This window comes from Dasypus novemcinctus, chromosome 31, assembly GCF_030445035.2.
Source record: "Dasypus novemcinctus isolate mDasNov1 chromosome 31, mDasNov1.1.hap2, whole genome shotgun sequence".
Taxonomy (NCBI): domain Eukaryota; kingdom Metazoa; phylum Chordata; class Mammalia; order Cingulata; family Dasypodidae; genus Dasypus; species Dasypus novemcinctus.
Window position 1 is genome coordinate 18,980,418 of NC_080703.1, and position 17,987 is coordinate 18,998,404.

At 64.9% G+C, this 17,987-nt stretch overlaps 1 protein-coding gene across 7 annotated transcripts; it reads left to right on the plus strand.

Moving 5' to 3' along the window:
* Window positions 1-353: 353 nt before the first annotated feature.
* PLCD1 (phospholipase C delta 1) lies at window positions 354-17,889 on the plus strand. Of its 7 annotated transcripts, none has more exons than XM_071212881.1 (17): window positions 354-491; window positions 7,083-7,277; window positions 8,166-8,303; window positions 8,745-8,909; window positions 12,100-12,328; window positions 13,806-13,935; window positions 14,047-14,278; window positions 14,777-14,978; window positions 15,317-15,461; window positions 15,542-15,691; window positions 15,789-15,947; window positions 16,160-16,319; window positions 16,444-16,560; window positions 16,832-17,010; window positions 17,106-17,238; window positions 17,316-17,465; window positions 17,600-17,889. In XM_071212881.1, the coding sequence occupies exons 4-17, from the start codon at window positions 8,885-8,887 to the stop codon at window positions 17,683-17,685; spliced, it is 2,097 nt and encodes a 698-aa protein (XP_071068982.1). In that variant the 5' UTR covers window positions 354-491; window positions 7,083-7,277; window positions 8,166-8,303; window positions 8,745-8,884; the 3' UTR covers window positions 17,686-17,889. The 7 variants fall into 7 exon arrangements, 6 of the variants coding, with proteins under 6 accessions (XP_071068982.1, XP_071068979.1, XP_071068980.1 ...); XM_071212880.1 differs by lacking the exon at window positions 354-491 and adding an exon at window positions 6,315-6,500 and having other exon boundaries at window positions 7,083-7,339; XM_071212878.1 differs by having other exon boundaries at window positions 7,083-8,303.
* The last annotated feature ends 98 nt before the right edge of the window (window positions 17,890-17,987 follow it).

Consider the following 17,987-nt stretch of genomic DNA (forward strand, 5'->3'; position numbering starts at 1 on the left):
GCAGCCGCGGGTCCCTCGCGCAGCCGCCGGTGGATACGCGGGCCCTTCGTGCGGACGGCGCGGGAGTCCTGGCCGGCAGCGTCGCGACCCCCGCGCGGCGCCCGCGGGCAGGGCGTGGGGCCCGGCCGCCCCGGGTAATGACAGGGCGCCGGCTATTTCGGGCCGGGACGCGCCCACCCGCCGCGGCCGGCGCGATCCGGGCGCCCGGGTCCCCGCCTCCGCCCTGGCCTGCGGGGCCCGGGGAAGGGGCGGGGAGAGACGCGGGTTGGCGGGCCCAGGGGGCGGGGGCGCGGGCCCAGGGGGGAGGGGGCGGAGCCCCGGGCCCCCCCTCCTCCCCGGCCTCCTCCCACCCCAGTCGCGTCGAGTCCCTTGGCCGCGCCGCACCCGGCACGGCTGGCGCTGTCGCCGCGCACGTGTGTCCCGCAGCGCCCCCCGCCCGCCCCTCTGCCCGTCGGGTATGGACTCCGGCCGGGACTTCCTGACCCTGCACGGTGAGTGGCTGGGGGGCCGCGGGTCGCCGCTCCCGGCCGTTCGCGGGGGGCGCCCGGCTCCCTGGAGCACCCTCGCGTCCCTCCTCGGCGGCCCGGGATGGGGGAAGTCGGGGCCCGCGGCTCCCGGGGCCCGGACCGCCGGACACGACCTGGGGCGTTTCCAGGCTGGCCCTCCCGAGCGGGCCTAGCGGGGGGCCTGGCCAGCCGGGTCCCCGGCCCCGGGGGGGTTCCCGCTGGTTGCGGCCGCGCGGGGCCGGACTCCAGGGCGCGGCACCCAGGCTTGGCCGAGCGCCCCTTGCTTTCGGGCCGGGCCTGGGAGAATCCCCAGGGCCCGGGCGTGCCTGCACCGCGTCGGGCAGCGCGGGGGTGGCGGGAGGTGAGCGGCGGGGCGCGGAGGCGGGCCAGGGTGGCGCGGCGGCGACGGCCCAGCCCGCGATGCGCCGGTGGAATCCGCAGCCGCGGTCCGCCCTGGCAGCCCCGGGCCGAGTCCTGCCCCGGCTGCCTGCAGCCCCGTCCTTTCTCCAGCAGAGGTCTGTCGCCTTCGACCTGGGCACCGCCTGAGCCAGCTGCCTGCCCTCTTTCTGTGCTTCCAGCAGAGGGGACAGCCCCTGCTGCAAAGCCTGCAGACCTCCTGGCCCAGCGAGACCCGCACCCTGGACATGGCATCCCTCTGCTCTAGCCTTAGAGGGACCTTGCTCTCCTGTCCCCCAGGTCATCTGACAGCTCACCAAACTCTGCCCCTCTCATGCGAGTCGCTGCTCAACCATACCTCTAGTAGTAGCCTTGGAATTAGGCTCCAGTGCCCGTCACCCATCCACCCAAACCATTCGTGGAGATGAAAAATGGAACGGAGAAGGGCGGAGCCATCTGGCCCTCCACTAGAGACCTGCTGGGATGCAGCGGGACCCTGAGATGTGCCCATCAGCCAGATCCCCAGTCTGTCTTGTGTTTCCCACTTGACCTGGTCCCCGTGGCCAGAGAAACTTTGCTTGGAGCCCAGCAATGTTGCTCTTGCACCAGTAGCCTGACATTCTCAGAGCCACCTGGTCCAGATGAGTTGTGGGATCTCTGTCCCTTTAAAAGTGCACCTTCTGCTATCCTCAGGCCAGAGGCAGGAAAGGAGGGCTGGCAGGATGGTTCAGAGGATCCCAGTGGAGACCTGTGCTCTCTCCCGCCATCCGTTAGCCGGTGCTGTGCACTCTGCCACCCTCTCCCCGCCTGCTGTGTCTTCAGACCTCCTAAAAGTCCCCTGAGTGCCACAGGCATAGCTTTATTCATATTGGAATGGGCTCCCTGCTCGCATGTCTGTGCCTTTGTCCAGTCTCTGTGCCTTTGTCCTGCACTGGCAGCTTCTCTGGGACTCCCTCATGGGATTTGCCACCAGGGCCTCCAGCTCTGGCCCATCTTGTTAGAGACCTGCCTCCCAAATGCCTTCCCGCAGGGCTGGCACGAATGCCGCGGCCCTGTGCAGTTTTCCACGAGAGCCCTGCTACTTCGGGCTCATCACCCGAAGTCAACTCCCTGAACCGCTTTCTGTCCTCCCTGCAAAACCAGATGGGGAGAAAGAACCCGGGAGGGGGTGGTCACGGTGTCCTGTGCTGTCCTAGGCGGTCTACACTATATGAACTCTGTTCACAGTGCAGGTCCCAGGACACTGGGCCTGTGCTGCAGGACTGCTGCCTCTGGCTTGGGCTGTGAGGTCTGCTGTGGGCAGGCCGCCTGTGTTCCCTCCGTTGCCCTGGGGGACTGCAAGGGCCACGTACATAGGAGCCGTCCCCCCATCCCTGCCCCAGATGCATGCAGAGGCAGTGGAGCACTCAAGCATGAATTCCATAGGCACACCGCCTGAGTTTAAATCTGTTTTTCTTTTCATCTCAGCCAAATCCCTTGACTTCTCTTTCCCTCAGTTTCCTCCTCTGTAAAGTAGGGATAATAACACAGATTTTCAGAGGGTTGCTGAGAGGTTTGAATAGATGTATACCTCTCAGGCCCTACGTCCCCCTCCCCTGCTTCCTCTGCTGGCTCTCTATTCTGGCCTGGCTTCTCCAGCAGGTGCCCAGATGTGCCCAAAAGGACACCTCCTCCCAGGGCACCGAAACCAGCCACCTCCACTCACTTTTCCTACAAGCAGCCCCACGGCAAGAAGTGGCATTGGAAAGTGGAAGGCTGGCATAGGAGACCTCGACTCCAGTGCTGGCTGTGCCTGGAATTAGGGTGTGACCTTTTGCCTCTCTGGGCCTGTTTCCTCATCCAAGGGACAGCAGTACACTACTACTGGATGTGGGAGCGCTGGCTCGGCCATAAAGCCAGTACCCCCAAAAGGTGAAGGTTCCAGCTCCATCATAGCAAGTTGGGGAGGCCCGGCCCTACCCCCGCAGTTGCGCTTCAAAGCCATCTGTCCAGGGGTTCCAGGCCCAGCTACAAAAACACACACTGATCCTCAGGCTGCATCACGTTTTTCTGCCATAGACCACTTGGCCTTGGGACCCCTTCTCGGGGTTTTTACATGCATAAAATAAAATACCTAAGAACTCAAAGGAAACAAATGATAGTGCAATGTCATTCTCTTATAGGTCCGTAGGGCCCCGGGGGGGTTGCTCTATAACAGAGGCCTCTCTGCGCCTGCCCCCGCCCTACCAGCCGGAGAACAGCTTTTCTGTGCCTCGTTCTTCCCTGTGGTGCGACCTTAGACAAGTCACTCTGCGCTTCAGTGCCCGTCATTGTTGCTGTGCTTGCCTGTCTACTAGGCTTTGGCAGTGACTCACTGTTTACGCTGGTGGCTGGAGCTGCGGGGAGGCGAGTGGAGGAATTAAGACGCCGAAAAGTAAAAAAGAGACCAGTGAATCCGGCCTCGGGGAGGTGTCCTGACCTTGGCACACGGTTGGGGCTCCGTAAATGAAAGGGAGGCTGTAATGTGCATGAAAGGGCCACTGTTCCTGGGCACAGTGGCAGCACAGATTTGTTTCAAGTTGCTTTCGTTCGCGCCTATTCATCCACGCAAGCCTGTGTGAAAAGGCTCACTTTCAGATCAGCACTTTCCCCAAGAATTCTTTTCGCATCCGGAACCTGGGGGATTACCCCACTCGAGTGGAGAAACTGAGGGCAGGAAGCGGGCCCGCTAGAGGAAACAGCCAGCTGAGTCACAGGGTCCGTTGAGAAATTGAGGTACAATATTTCGGCGCGCTCGGCTGTCTAGGCCAGGCTCCGCCCTGGGTGGCGCCGTCCCGGTCCGGTTCTCCACCGCCCAAATCCCGGCCCCCAGTGACCCCCGGTAACCCCCGGTGGCCCCTACGCAGCCCCGCGGCGCGCCCCCTCGCCCTGCTGCGCCGCGGGCCTCCCAGCGGGTGTTTAGCATTCGCCGCGGACGCCCCGCCCCTCGGCCTGGCCCCGCCCCCTGCCGGCCATGGCCCCGCCCCCAAGGCGCCGTTCCGCCCCTCCCTGCCCCGGCGCCGCTTTTCCAGTGCGGGATCCTCCCCCGCCCCAGACCTGCTTCCTGATTTTCGGCTGCGCCCCCACGTCACCTCGCGGGCGGTGGCTCCCTGCCTGCCCTCGCCCCACCTCCTTGGCGCTGGCTCCGCCCCCGGCCCGCTTCCTGGGCTCCCACTTCGCGGCGGATCTGCTCCCTTAAGTACGGATCTGCCCCACCCCGCCTCCCGCCCAGCTCCTCCTCCGCCCCGCCTCCTCGGGGGTCTGGGTTCCGCTCTCGCCCCGCCCCCGGGGAGCCTCGGTCCTGCCCGTTCCGGACTGGCCCCGCCTCCCAGCTTCTGTCCCCGCCCCCATCCCCGCCCCTCCTCCGCCTAGACTCGGGCCGTGCCTCACTGGCCCCGCCCCCACTGAGACTCTGGCTCCGCCCCTCCTGCCCTCCTCCTAGACTCTGGCCCCGTCCGTCCAGCCCAGCCCCTCAAGGCCCCGCCCCTCCTGGCTCTGGCCCCGCCTCACTGGCCCCGCCCCCACTTAGACTCTGGCTTCGCCCCTCCAGCCCTCCTAGACTCTGGCCGGGTCCGTCCAGCCCCGCCCCTCAAAGCCCCGCCCCTCCTGGCTCTGGCCCCGCCTCGCCGGGCCCGCCCCCACTTAGACTCTGGCTCAGCCCCTCCAACCCTCCTCCTAGACTGGCCCCGTCTGTCCAGCCCCAGCCCCGCCTCCTGGCTCTGGCCCCGCCCCTCCTCGGGGCCCTGACCCCGCCCCCGGGCCTGGACTCCGCCCCCGCTCCGTTCGCGGGCGGCGGCCCTCCCAGGGGCCGGTGGGCCCTGGAGCTGCACTGTCCCGGGCGAGGCTCAGCGGGGGCTGGGGCACAGCGGAGCCGACATGCAGTGCCTGGGGTTCCCTAGCCGGACGCGCTCCAGAGAGCCCTACGTGCAGGAGCAGAGTCTCAAGGTGGCCGCGCTCAATATGCAGAAGCTGGGTAAGGGGCTCGGGGCCCCGAGATCTCGGGCTTTGATTGACTGAGTGTGTGTGACCCATTCGGGGCTGTTTACAGTGGTGGCACGTGGGAGTGCTTAGGGGGAATTCGTTACTCTCTTCTTGCGTCCTCCTTCAGCACCCCGCCCCTCAGGCACTACCGGGACCCCGCCTGTTTATACATTTCCTGAGCACCCCTGTATACGTGGCCCGGTGTGTAACTGCTGTGATTGTGTAACCCAATGAGAGGATCTGCGAGACCGTGTGTGATGGTGTGTGATGCTGTGCAAATGTGTGGGCCTGTGTGACAAGCGTGACCCAGAATGCTCCCCAAAGTGACTGAGTCTGCCCCCCCCATGTGGTCATGGGGGCTGCTGGGCGGCAGTGATGTGTGCACTGCTGTGTAGCCAGGGCTGTGATGTTGTGGCGCTGTGTGACGTGGGACCCGGTGTGGACCAGCGTGACACTGTGCCTGTGTGTGATGGACGGGACAGAGGCTGGCCCAGCGAGGCTGCGGGACCCCGTCCCTCTGGTGGGGTGAGTGTTCTGTGGGTTGTCTGAGGGAGGTGCTCTGGGGCTGCGCGTCCCTGGGTGGTGTCCCTGGGTGGTGGCCACACGAGGTAAGGTTTCACAGAGCTGGCCTCAGGGCAGGCTCCCTGCTTGTGAGTCCTGACTCCACCCTGAAACTTCCTTGAGCCTCGATTTCCTCATCTGTGAAATGGAATAATGATAGCGCCTTTGCCATAGAGTTGTTGGGAGTAAACACGTGTGCCGGGCACAGCGTCTCACATGTATGTCTTATTACGGTGGTGGGTGCTGTTATTATCGTTATTATGACGTTCTGGCACGCTATGACGGTGTAGTTACGTGTCGCTGCGTGTCACTCCGTGCAGCAGTGTGTAATTCCGGGTGGCAGTATGTCGCCGTGTGGGGCTCACTCTCTTCGAGGTGGTGGGTGGCAGTGTGTGGCTGAGTGTGGTGGCGTGGGGTGTGAAGCCGTGTAGCTGTGTAATGCTTGGGGACCAAGGCCCAGGTGTCCCCATTCTGCATTGCCCTAAGTAAGACCCCCCGGCACCCCCTGCCTCCCAGTGGCACCCACAGCCCCTTCTACCTCCTTCATATGGCCGCCTCAACGCGTGCGGCCATCCTGGGCAGGTTGGGGACACCCCTGAGCTCAGGGGACCCCCCCACACAAAGAAGAGCGGGGCTGGGCGAAGGGTCCCCACAGACTTTATGGGTGCTGAGGAGCCAAGGTGGTGGGGTGGGCAGCCCAGAGGCCCCACGTCAGGCTCCGACAGGGACTGGCTCGGTCTCCCCAGTGGTCCAGAGGGTAGTGGCCATGACCTTCTGGCATTATGAAGCCCACCCTGGGCCGAGGGCCACACCCCGGAAGCACGTGGCCAGCCAGGGGGTGCATCTCCGCAGGATCGCAGACGGGGCTGCAGCCGCGCTCCAGGACAGGATCGCCACGTCCTGTCCTCACGGTCCACCAGGACGGAGGAAGAGGCTCCCCTTCCTACTTCCGCACCCATTCCGGTCTGCGGTGTCGGACGGTGCCTCCTGACCTGTGCCCCTGGGGTGCAGTGGGGGTCGGTGGGGGGCAGGCAGACGGTACGTCGGACCTCAGCCTTAAGCGGGGGGCCCTGTGGACCCACGGAACCCCCTTCTGCTCCACGAGGCCGCCCCGGGCTGAAGGGGACCTGCTCAGGCGAAGGCAGAGGGGTCTCCCCGGAGGGGGTTGGGCCCTGCCTCTGACCCCTCCTCTGGCACAGTTCTCACCCAGGTGCTGACAGGGGAGCAGAGACCCAGAGGGGGAGGGAGCTGAAAGCCCCGGGGTGGGGGCGGTGTTAGCCCGGGACCCTGTCTCCACTGGAAGCCGCCAGTTGGGAAGGGCTGGGGAGGGTGTGGTTGACCGAGGCCAGGTGAAGTTTCCAGAAGGCACAGCGGGCCCGGGGGTGTGTGGGGTAGGCTGCTGGGGGCGTGGATAAAGTGGGAGAGACCGGCAGGGGCTGGGATCTGGACTCAGAAAAGAAAAGCTTATGGCCTTTTTTTTTTTTAAAGAAAGTGTTTTGTTTAGTTTTTATAATGATTATCTTCTTTTTTTAAAGATGTATTTATTTATTTTCCCCCTTTCTCTCCTCCCCCCCTGCTGTTTTTGCTGTCTGTATTGTCTTCTCATTTTCTCTCCTCTAGGATTCACCGGGGTTTGATCCTGGGGACCTCTGGCGGGGAGAGAGGTTTCCTGTCACTTGCGCCACCTCAGTTCCTGGTCTCTGCTGGGCTTCACCTTGACTCTCCCCTTGTCTCTCTTTTGTTGGGTCTTCATCTTGCTGCGCGGGCACTGGCTGAACACGCGGGCGCTCGTGTGGGCACTGGCTCGCTACGCAGGCACGCTTTCTCTTCTTTTTCACCAGGAGGCCCCAGGGATTGAACCCGGGTCCTCCCAGATGGTAGGCGGGAGCCCCATCACTTGCGCCATACCGGTTTCCCGAGGGCTTCTGGTTTTGTGAGGGTTCTCATCTCATCTCGGGATGGCTGAGGCCACCATGCACTTTCTGCAGGAGCGGGACAAAGATGCTGAAAGCCACCTAGTTCAGGGAGCAGCCACCTCTGTCGGACCCAGCAGAGCTGGCTGCTGGGCCACCCGTAGCCAGGGTGGTCCGAATCTCGACCGCTACACCTAATCTTGACATATCTTGATCTCTGTCTTTATCTCTGTTTAGAACTATAGATGGGCCGTGAAGGTGGGGGGCTCTCCTTTATTAAGCTTGTTGGACCACCCCTAAGGGTCTGCTTGGGGTGAGGGCTCCGAGGAAACTGGGCCCGGTGTCCCTTTGGCACCTCCTGTTTGGGCCTCGTGGACAAAGGGCACCCTATCTTTGGGAGCCTACACCTAAAGGCTCAGCCTGGGTCTCTGAGAGCAGCAAGAGAGCTGGGTGGGAGGAGGCAAGCAGCCAGGTCTGGGCCTTGCCGGGGGGCTCTGAGCAGGCCCTGTCTCGGATTCCGGAAGGGCTGCACTGGGCTTGGGCATCCAGTGGGCCAAACACAGGCTGCAGTAGGCTCCTCTGTCTCTTCTGAGGCAAGGATCAGAGACCCCCTCAGGCAGGCTCAGGCCGGGGGTAGGGGCAGCAGGGGTGGGAGTGGCAACCGGTGTTGACCCCAAGAACTACAGCTGCCGTTACCGAGAGCCCGGAACCCTCCCCAGATAACACATCAGCCCCTTCGGCCTCAGCACTTCCCTTGGAGGTGGGTGCTGTTGTTATTCCCATTTTAAAGACAGGAGAGCAGAGGCCCATTACCACGATGCCGCTTTCCCAGGCCACGCAGCTGGCCAAGGAGGCCACTTGAGCCCAAGCACGGGTGCTTCCAGAACCACTGGGGCTGGGAAGTTGTCTGGTCCCAGGAGTCTCTGAGGTTCGATTCCACTCTCCGTCTGCCCCATTTCTCTGCTTCTCCACTTGGTATTTGCCCCCAGCTTCCTTCAGCTCACTGAGCCCCGAGTGTGAGCAGAAGGGGCCCACCTAGCTTTCAAGTCAGGCCATGCCCCGGGGAGCTGGTCCCCGGTCCCCAGGACCCAGCTGCTTTTGGATTCGCTGCCCGTCCTCTGTCCATTGCAGAGGACAGGTCGCAGGCTGTCGAGTGTGGCCTTGGGCGGGCAGGTTTCTAAGGTTTGGCATGGCCCCTTCAGCTGGCCATCAGAGCTGGCTTCCTGGAGGAGGCGTGGGTGGAGGAGGGAGAAGTGAGCAGAGGACCAAGGAGAGGGGAGTCTGCAAGGGCCCAGGGGTGGCCGGCGGGGGGACTGGGGCAGCGGGGACGCTGGTGGAGGAGGTGCCACCCACCCGCTCTGCTCCCCAGGCCTGCAGGACGATGAGGATCTCCAGGCCCTGCTGAAGGGCAGCCAGCTCCTGAAGGTGAAGTCCAGCTCCTGGCGCCGAGAGCGCTTCTACAAGCTGCAGGAGGACTGCAAGACCATCTGGCAGGAGTCGCGCAAGGTCATGCGGACCCCAGAGTCCCACCTGTGTGAGTGCCCGGGGGCGGGGGTGCAGCATGTGGATGGCGTGCCTCGGATAGGGAAACTGAGGCTGGCTGGGAGGGGGTGGGGGTGGAGGGCATTCAGGGGCCAGGACCACAGGTAGAATCTGAGGCTGGGAGGGGCTTTGGTCAGTCATGCAACCAAGCCCTGAGATGGGGAAACTGAGCCAGGACGGGGTGAAGAGGAGCCAGATCATCCACCGATGGGGAAACCGAGGCCCGTTCTGGGCTAGAGAGGGCAGTCCTGGGGCGAGAACCATGGATATACTGAAGCCTCTTAGGGGCGTGGGTTACAGAACCATGACTGCAGGTGGGGGGAGTGGGGCCGGGAAGTGGGGCGGGGGGAGCCGAGCAGTGTTGCCCGAGCTCACAGGTGTGTCCAGGCAGGTGTGGGAAGCAGGGAAGGGGGAAAACTAGGACTGGAGGCAGGGAGGCCAAAAGCCAGGCCCAAAGTCCAGGGGCAGATAAGGCACTTCCGGTATCCCTGGGCAGGATGTGAGGTGGGGCCGGGAGCCAGCCCCTCCCTCGGCCTGGGACCTCGGGAAGAGTGTTGGGGTGGAGCCGAGCTAGGGAGTTCCCTCGAGGGCGTGGGTCTGAGGGCTCTCTGGAAGCTTCTGCAGAGGCCCAGGAGTCCAAGGCTAAGGCCTGCCAATGGAGGCCCAAGAAAGCAAGCTCCGCTGACTTCAGCCCTTTAAGGCCTTTAAGGTCCCGTGACATGGAGCTGCCCCCTCCCCTAGCTCTGCACCTGCACTTGACGGGCAAAGCTTGGACCAGGGCCGTCCAAGAGAACGTTCTGTGACGGTGGAAGTGTTCTACATCTGTGCCTTCCCATATGGTGGCTGGGACCCATCTGAAATGTGGCTCATCTGGAGGGCCTGGACGTTTTCATTTTCATTCATTTGTATTTAAATAACCACACGGGGCTGATAGCTACAGCAGGAGATCGTGACGGCCTGGGTTTCCCTGTGCCTGGGACCCCTGGCAGTCCCTTGTCCACTCACCCCGCCCTTGGCTTGGGGGAGGCAGGGCCAGCCCTGGACCAGACACAGCTGACAAACCCGCAGGTGGGAGGAAGGCATAGGGAAGGGGCGGGTCCCCCGGCACCCGCTGGGGGACATTTGACCCAGCACGCATTGGCCAAGTGTCAGGCGGCTGGGGACAAAGACAGAGAAGGAATGGCTGGCCCACCTGTGGCCGGCGGAGGGGGCCGGAGGTGAGGCAGGACGGGGGCAGGGGCAGGTGGGGGAGCGTGGTGCGGGGTCCTGAAGGCTTCTGAGCAGGGCTGGGCAGGATCTGCGGGGGGCGGGGGACGCTGAGGCACTCCGAGCCCACCCACCACCACGTAAGTACAGGGGCCGCTGCCTGACCTCAGCTCTGAGCGGCGCCAGCCGGGCCCCTGCCCTGATAGCGGGTTTCCTGTGACGTGCTGGTGGGCCAGCCCCGATGCTGGCGGGTGGGGCCCAGTGGGAACCGGGCGGCTCCGGGCTTCCTCTGAGCCCACCCACCGCGCATGCATTTGGTGGGGGCCATGGGGGCTGGGCATGGGGCTGGGGGGGGACCCAGGCCTTGCCTGCATTAGGGCTGGTGGGGTGAGAGCCTCCCACCGTGAGCAGAAGGTGAAGGGCCTGCCCCCTGAGAGGGGAGGTCTCAGGGTGACAGGCCAGCGTGGCTAGAAGGGGCAGCCGAGGCAGGTCCTGGGTGAGCCGGCTGGCGGCTGCCCTTCTCTGGTGGGCAGTGATGCTGTTGTCCCCGACACCCGGAGAGGCACAGAGAGACGGGGGGCAGGACTGAGGCCGCCGGCCCTCCGAGCCCCCTGGCTCTGCTTCCTGCCTCCCAGCCGTGTGGCTCTGGTTCCCAGGGGCAGACAAGGGGTTGTCAGCAGTGCAGGCCTCTGGCCTGGCTCCGGGCTCGGGGTGCTGCCCTGGGGGCCTGCACGCCCTGGGCTTCCTGTTTCTGTGTCCAGCCCGGGCCAGCCGTGGCTGGGATGGGGGGTCCTTGCGGGGCGCAGGAGGCGGCGGGCAGAGGCGCAGGGCGGGAGTAGCCTCTGCACCCCAGATGGCCCGGGCGGCTCGCGGGGCCTGCTGGCCACAGCCTGCTGGGGACAAGCCACCGCGGGAGGCCTGCAGGCGGCGGGTGGGCACAGGGAGGGGGAGGCTTGCAGTCAGGACCCAGGCTGGATGGAGGGGGGGGACCGGCTCGCCGCCACGGAGGGCACACAGGGGGTTGGGGGCAGCCGGGCAGTGCTGGGAGGGGCCCCCCCAAGCTCCCAGGGATGGGAGGTCATCTCTCAAACCCCCAAGGGCCTCCTGAGGTCAAGACGCCGTACAGACAGGGGCAGGGCACGTTGCACTCCGCCCCCAGGGCTGAGCGGACAGGGGAGGGGCTCGAGGGCTCCTGGCCTACCGAGGGGGGACAGGTCCAAGGTCAAGTGTGGTCCCCAAGCTCCAGAACAGGTCCCTTCCCATCTCCCTCTAAGAGCCCCTCCCAGTCCTCCCCCAGGGCCCCTGCTCCCCTCCCCTGGACCCCTCCCAGTCTTCCCTCAGGGCCCCTGCTCCCCTCCCCTGGACCCCTCCCAGTCCTCCCCCAGGGCCCCTGCTCCCCTCCCCTGGACCCCTCCCAGTCCTCCCCCAGGGCCCCTGCTCCCCTCCCCTGGACCCCTCCCAGTCCTCCCCCAGGGCCCCTGCTCCCCTCCCCTGGACCCCTCCCAGTCCTCCCCCAGGGCCCCTGCTCCCCTCCCCTGGACCCCTCCCAGTCCTCCCCCAGGGCCCCTGCTCCCCTCCCCTGGACCCCTCCCAGTCCTCCCCCAGGGCCCCTGCTCCCCTCCCCTGGACCCCTCCCAGTCTTCCCCCAGGGCTCCTACTCTCCTCCCCCCCCCTCCCCAGTCCTTAGGGCCCCTGCTCCCCTCCCCAGGCCCTCCCCTGTCCTTAGGGGCCCCTGCTCCCCTCTGTCTCTGAGACAGCAGGCTCGGTGGCCCCAGGTGCCCTTCGCGCTCCAGAGACTGAGTCTCTCCCTGGGCGTTGTCACCCTGTCTACCCTCTGTCCCCATCCGTCCTGGCCCTCAGTCAGGACCTCCAAGCCAAGGCCAAGTGCCCCCCCTGGCTCTGGGTCCTCCCCTCTGCGCCCCCCAGCGTCGGGGGCGGGGATGGGGAGTCACAGCCCGCCCTGCCCCCGCTGGCAGTCTCGGTAGAGGACATCCTGGAGGTGCGGCAGGGACACCGCACGGAGGGCCTGGAGAAGTACGCCCGGGACGTGCCCGAGGATCGCTGCTTTTCCATCATCTTCAAGGACCAGCGCAACACCCTGGACCTCATCGCGCCGTCGCCGGAGGACGCACAGCACTGGGTGCAGGGTCTGCGCAAGATCATCCAGCACTCGGGCTCCATGGACCAGCGGCAGAAGCTGCAGCAGTATCCTGGGCGCGGGGCAGGGCACGGGGCGGTGCGGGCAGCTCCCTGGCCTGCCCTGCCCAGGGACGCCAGGACCACAGCCACAGAGCCCCGGGCCCCCTCTTCTTCCCTCTGCAGCCAGCACGGGCTTGGGAGGCTGGAGGGAGCACGGGCGACCTAGGAGGGGATGGTTGGTTTTGTTTCATTTTTAAAATATATTTTAAAATTTAGTTTAAAAGATAAATAGATCACACAAAAGTTACATTAAAAAATAGAGGAGGTTCCCATATGTCCCACTCCCCCCACTTTTCCCACATCAACGGTTTCTCTCATTAGTGTGCTACGGCATTGCATTTGGTGAGCACACTTTGGAGCAGGGCTGCCCTGCGTGGATTAGTTTACACTGTAGTTTACACTCTCTTCCAGTAGGAGTGGACGTTTTAATCACACAGTCTAGAGTTAACTACATTTTTCCCCCTCTGAGAATTTGAATTTGGGGCACCCATGGTACTTCTGTGCCTTTTTTAAAGATTTATTTATCTATTTATTTCCACCCTCCCTCCTCGTTGTTGGGCAACTGGACTGTGCAGTAAACTGTTTCCCCCAGTCTGTCAGAAGGATGATTTTTTTTTTTTCTTTTATTTGATCCTCAGAAAGTTTAAGCTGTCATAGCATCAATTGTGTTGTTTCCTTTATGATTTGTTCTAAACCCCTGTTCTCTCTTTTAATGGTCATCCTGAGGTATCATTGTCATTGTTTGACTGTTAGTTCTCTAATGTCTGTGGGATGTATGTGTTTCTGGGATGCCTGGACCCACCACGGAACCCTTTCCCGACTTCCTCAAGTCTCAGGTCTGAGAGGAGAGAAGACAGAGGTGAAGGATTAGTGGGAACAGAAATCCCCTAATCACGGCGATTTGACCCAGGCTTTGTGTTGTGTTAGGTGGTACCAGGGATTGAACCTGGGACCTTGTGCATGGGAAGCAGGTGCTCCATCACTGAGCTACGCCCACACCCCCAGGCTTTATTTTTGAACATGATGGCCCCACCTTCTGATCAGTGGCTTGAAATCCACTGTTTCTTATGAAGTAAACCTCCGATGCTTTACCCAAGTTGGCTAAATATTATATATCGAAAACCAGAAGGACATACCTCAAAATGTTAATGGTGTGTGGTAGGACTAGAGGGGGATTTGTTAGTTTACTCTTCTATATTTTCTAAAATTTCTCCAGGGAGCCCTGTTATAACGAGAAGAGAATTACCTTCAAAAATGTGCAAGGTCTCCAAGCCAGCAAATAGAAAAAGACCCCTTAATAGGATGTAACATTTTCTTCCGAAGAGGTTACCAGTCTGGTCCCTGCGGCACGGGTGTGCAATAAGCCGCTAGGCCTGCCCGAGCCGCCTGCAGGTGGCCTCCGCGCGGTGCCCAGAGCCCCGGCTCAGGCTGGGGCCCCAGGGAGCGCTGGCACGCCTGGGTTCTTTCCTTACTTCCGGCCCAGCTGGATTCACTCCTGCCTGCGGAAGGCGGACAAAAACAAGGACAACAAGATGAGCTTCAAGGAGCTGCAGAACTTCCTAAAGGAGCTCAACATCCAGGTGGACGACAGCTATGCCCGGAAGATCTTCATGGTGAGACGGGAAACGGGGTGCCGGGTCTCCCCGTGGCGGTGGGGGTCCTGGATCCTGGGCTCAAGGCCGGCCCTGAGCCCTGCCCCCGCCCCGGCTGTGCTGGTGTCGCAGGAGTGCGACCACTCGCAGACGGACTCCCTGGAGGATGAGGAGATCGAAGCCTTCTACAAGCTGCTGACCCAGCGAGAGGAGATAGACCGCGTCTTCGCGGAGGCGGCGGGCTCCGGGGAGACCCTGTCGGTGGACGGGCTGGTCACCTTCCTGCAGCGGGAGCAGCGGGAGGAGGGTGCGGGCCGGGCGCTGGCCCTGGACCTCATCGAGCGCTATGAGCCCAGCGAGACGGGTAAGGGCCGGCGGAGCCCCTGGGGAGACTGAGGCTGAGAAGGAGCCGGAGGGAATGCGGGGCAGACCCCGGCCAGCCCCGAGCTCCTGCCGTCCTGGGCAGAGCCAGCCGTCATGCCGAGAGGCAGGTGGGGGCCAGGGCTGCAGCAGCCCTGCCCCTCGTAGTCCTCCGTTTCCAGCTTGGTGCGCCCTCCCGGGGGTCCTGACATAGAGGGAGAGGCAGGGAAGCACTCTTCCTGTTCCATTCCTGCTCATCTGGGGCCCAGTGGCCGAGCAAAGGGTGCCCCAGCCTGGGGGCGCAGCGGCGGCCCTGCCTTCAGGGGGTCCCAGCGCGGGGTCAGGGCAGGCTGGACTCCCCCCCCCCCCCAGAAGGACTGGCCAGGAGCTCCAGGCACCGCCCTTCTGGGCACGCCGTGGGCCAGCGCAGGGGCGGGGAGGCCGTGGGCCTGGGGGGCTCCGGCCCGGGGGCGCTGACGGCCCCGCGGGGCCTCCCTGCCAGCCAAGGCGCAGCGGCAGATGACCAAGGACGGCTTCCTCATGTACCTGCTGTCGCCGGACGGCAGCGCCTTCAGCCCGGCGCACCGGCGCGTCTACCAGGACATGGGCCAGCCGCTCAGCCACTACCTGGTGTCGTCCTCGCACAACACCTACCTGCTGGAGGACCAGCTCACCGGGCCCAGCAGCACCGAGGCCTACATCCGGTGGGGGCGGGCCCGGGGGCGGGGCCCAGGCCGGGAGCAGGGCACGGGGCGGGGCATGGGCTGGGAGGCGGGGCTCGGGGCGGGGCCGGGCCGGGGCCCGGGCCAGGAGAAGGGACACGGGGCGGGGCCCAGGCCGGGAGGCGGGACACGGGGGCGGGGCCCAGGCCGGGTGGTGGGGCGGGGCCCGGGAGGGCGCGGGCAGGACCCGGGCCGGGGGGCGGGGCCCGGACTGGGGGGCGGGGCCCAGGCCGGGGGCGGGGCAGGGGCGGGGTCCAGGCCGGGAGGCGGGGCCCGGGCTGGGGGCGGGGCCGAGGGTCCTAGCCTCCCCCTGCCCGCAGGGCACTGTGCAAAGGCTGCCGCTGCCTGGAGCTCGACTGCTGGGACGGGCCCAACCAGGAGCCCGTCATCTACCACGGCTACACCTTCACCTCCAAGATCCTCTTCTGCGACGCGCTCAGGGCCATCCGGGACTACGCCTTCAAGGTGGGTGTGCCCGCGAGGGGGGGGGGCGGGGGAGAGGGACTTTAGGGGTGTCCAACCCCGGCGGACCCTTGGGCCTGCAGGCGTCCCCCTACCCCGTCATCCTGTCGCTGGAGAACCACTGCAGCCTGGAGCAGCAGCGCGTCATGGCCCGACACCTGCGCACCATCCTGGGCACCATGCTGCTGGACCGGCCTCTGGACGGGGCCTCTGCCCGCTTGCCCTCCCCCGAGGTAGGCGGCGGGGATGGGGACTCCCGGAGAAGAGGGCAGGAGGGGCAGCGCTGCTGGGAGGCCCGGCGGGGTTGAGCACCTGCCTCTCCGGCCCTAGCAACTGAAGGGGAAGATCCTGATCAAGGGGAAGAAGCTTGGGGGGCTCTTGCCCCCCGGAGGGGAAGGCGGTCCTGAGGCCACCGTCGTGTCGGATGAGGACGAGGCTGCGGAGATGGAGGACGAGGCAGTGAGGAGCCGAGTGCAGAACAAACCCAGGGTTTGCAGGGGGAGCGGCAGGGCGGGTACCCGGGACCCTCCCCCATTATCCCGCCACCCACCACGGGCTGCGCCTGTCCGGGCTCTCTGTGGCTGCCACTCGGACCCTCAGCCTCCTCCTCTGTCTCCTGCTCTCTGGCGCTGGGCCTCTGGCTCTCAGTGCCCACCTGCCCCAATCCGGGACTCTAAATCGGGTCTCCCCGGGGCCCCCAGGAGGACAAGCTCAGGCTGGTGAAGGAGCTGTCGGACATGGTCATTTACTGCAAGAGCGTGCACTTCGGGGGCTTCTCCAGCCCGGGTGCTCCCGGGCAGGCCTTCTACGAGATGGCGTCCTTCTCTGAGAACCGCGCCCTGCGGCTGCTCCAGGAGTCCGGTGGGGCCCTGCCCTCGTCCAGTCTGCCCGACCCCCTGGGCCGGACGTCGCCAGGCAGAGCTGGCGGGGAGGGGCTGGGCCCACGCATCAGGCCTCCGGCGCTGACCGGCCGCACCCCCTGCAGGGGACAGCCTTGTCCGCCACAACGTGGAGCACCTGAGCAGGATCTACCCCGCCGGCTGGAGGACGGACTCATCTAACTACAGCCCCGTGGAGCTGTGGAGCGCCGGCTGCCAGATTGGTACAGGCCGGCCCGGGGTCCTCGGCGCCGGGGCCACATGGGGGCAGGTGGTCCAGGCATCTGGCCACGGAGGCATCCCCGCTCCCCCAGCAAGTCAAGGGGTCTGAAGTCCCGGCCGAATGTGGGGTTGGCGTGGGGGGTTGGTTAACGGGACGGGAGGGCGGTGGGCACAGAGCGATGCCCCCGGCCCCCGCGTCCCCCGAGCAGGCCGGGCCCGAGCGCCTCCGAAGCCGCTCACGGCCTGCGTGCATGCCTCCTCCCTTGCCTCTAGTGGCCTTGAACTTCCAGACGCCCGGGCTGGGGATGGACGTGAACCAGGGCCGCTTCCAGGACAACGGGGCCTGCGGGTACGTGCTGAAGCCTGCCTTCTTGCGAGACCCTCACTCCACCTTCAACCCACGGGCCCTTGCCCAGGGGCCCTGGTGGGCTCGGAAGCAGCTCAGCGTCAGGGTACGGCGGGACGCGGAGGGCCAGGCGCCCGTGGGCCTCTCCCTGCCCGCGCGCTACCATCCCTGACGCCTGGCTCGTCCCCCGCCCTCGCCCAGGTCATCTCGGGGCAGCAGCTGCCCAAGGTGAACAAGAGCAAGAACTCCATCGTGGACCCCAAGGTGACCGTGGAGATCCACGGCGTGGCCCGGGATGTGGTCAGCCGCCAGACCACCGTCGTCACCAATAACGGTACATGGCCGGGCCTAGGGGGGGTCCAGCTGCCGGCGCCACCGCCCTTGCTGTTGACACGGTCCCCACGCCCCTAGGTTTCAACCCCCGGTGGGACACGGAGTTGGAGTTTGAGGTGGTCGTGCCCGAACTGGCCCTTGTCCGCTTTGTGGTGGAGGATTACGACTCATCCTCTAAGAACGACTTTATCGGCCAGAGCACCATCCCCTTGGGCAGCCTCAAGCAGGGTGAGGAGTGAAGGGGGAGGGGGGAGGGCCAGGGGCGGCAGGGCCTGGCATCCCCTCCGGCTGGGGCTGGCTCAGCTGTGAAGCCTCTCTGCACGTCCCCTGCCGCTCCGCCTCACGTCCCATCTGCCCGCCAGGATACCGCCACGTCCACCTCTTGTCCAAGAACGGAGACCAGCACCCATCAGCTACCCTCTTCGTGAAGGTGTCCCTGCAGGACTAGGCTTGGAGAGCTGGGGGGGTGGGCAGCAGGCCAGCGCTCCGTCCACACCTGGCGCTCTGGTCCACCTTCAGCTCGGACCCACGTCTGTCCCCGGGACGCCCCTCGATTCCGTTAGGAGCACACTGCAGCCCTCTCCGCCCACGGGCCAGCCCCGGGTGGAGGGTTTTTATAAAAATCACCAGCAGACTCAGCTGGGCCATCTTTCTGCTTGCGTGCCAGAAGATTCCTTACAGAGCACACACACGTGTCCCCGAGCACCGGAATGCCCGACACCTCACTCTCCACCTTCCTAACCCAGGCCC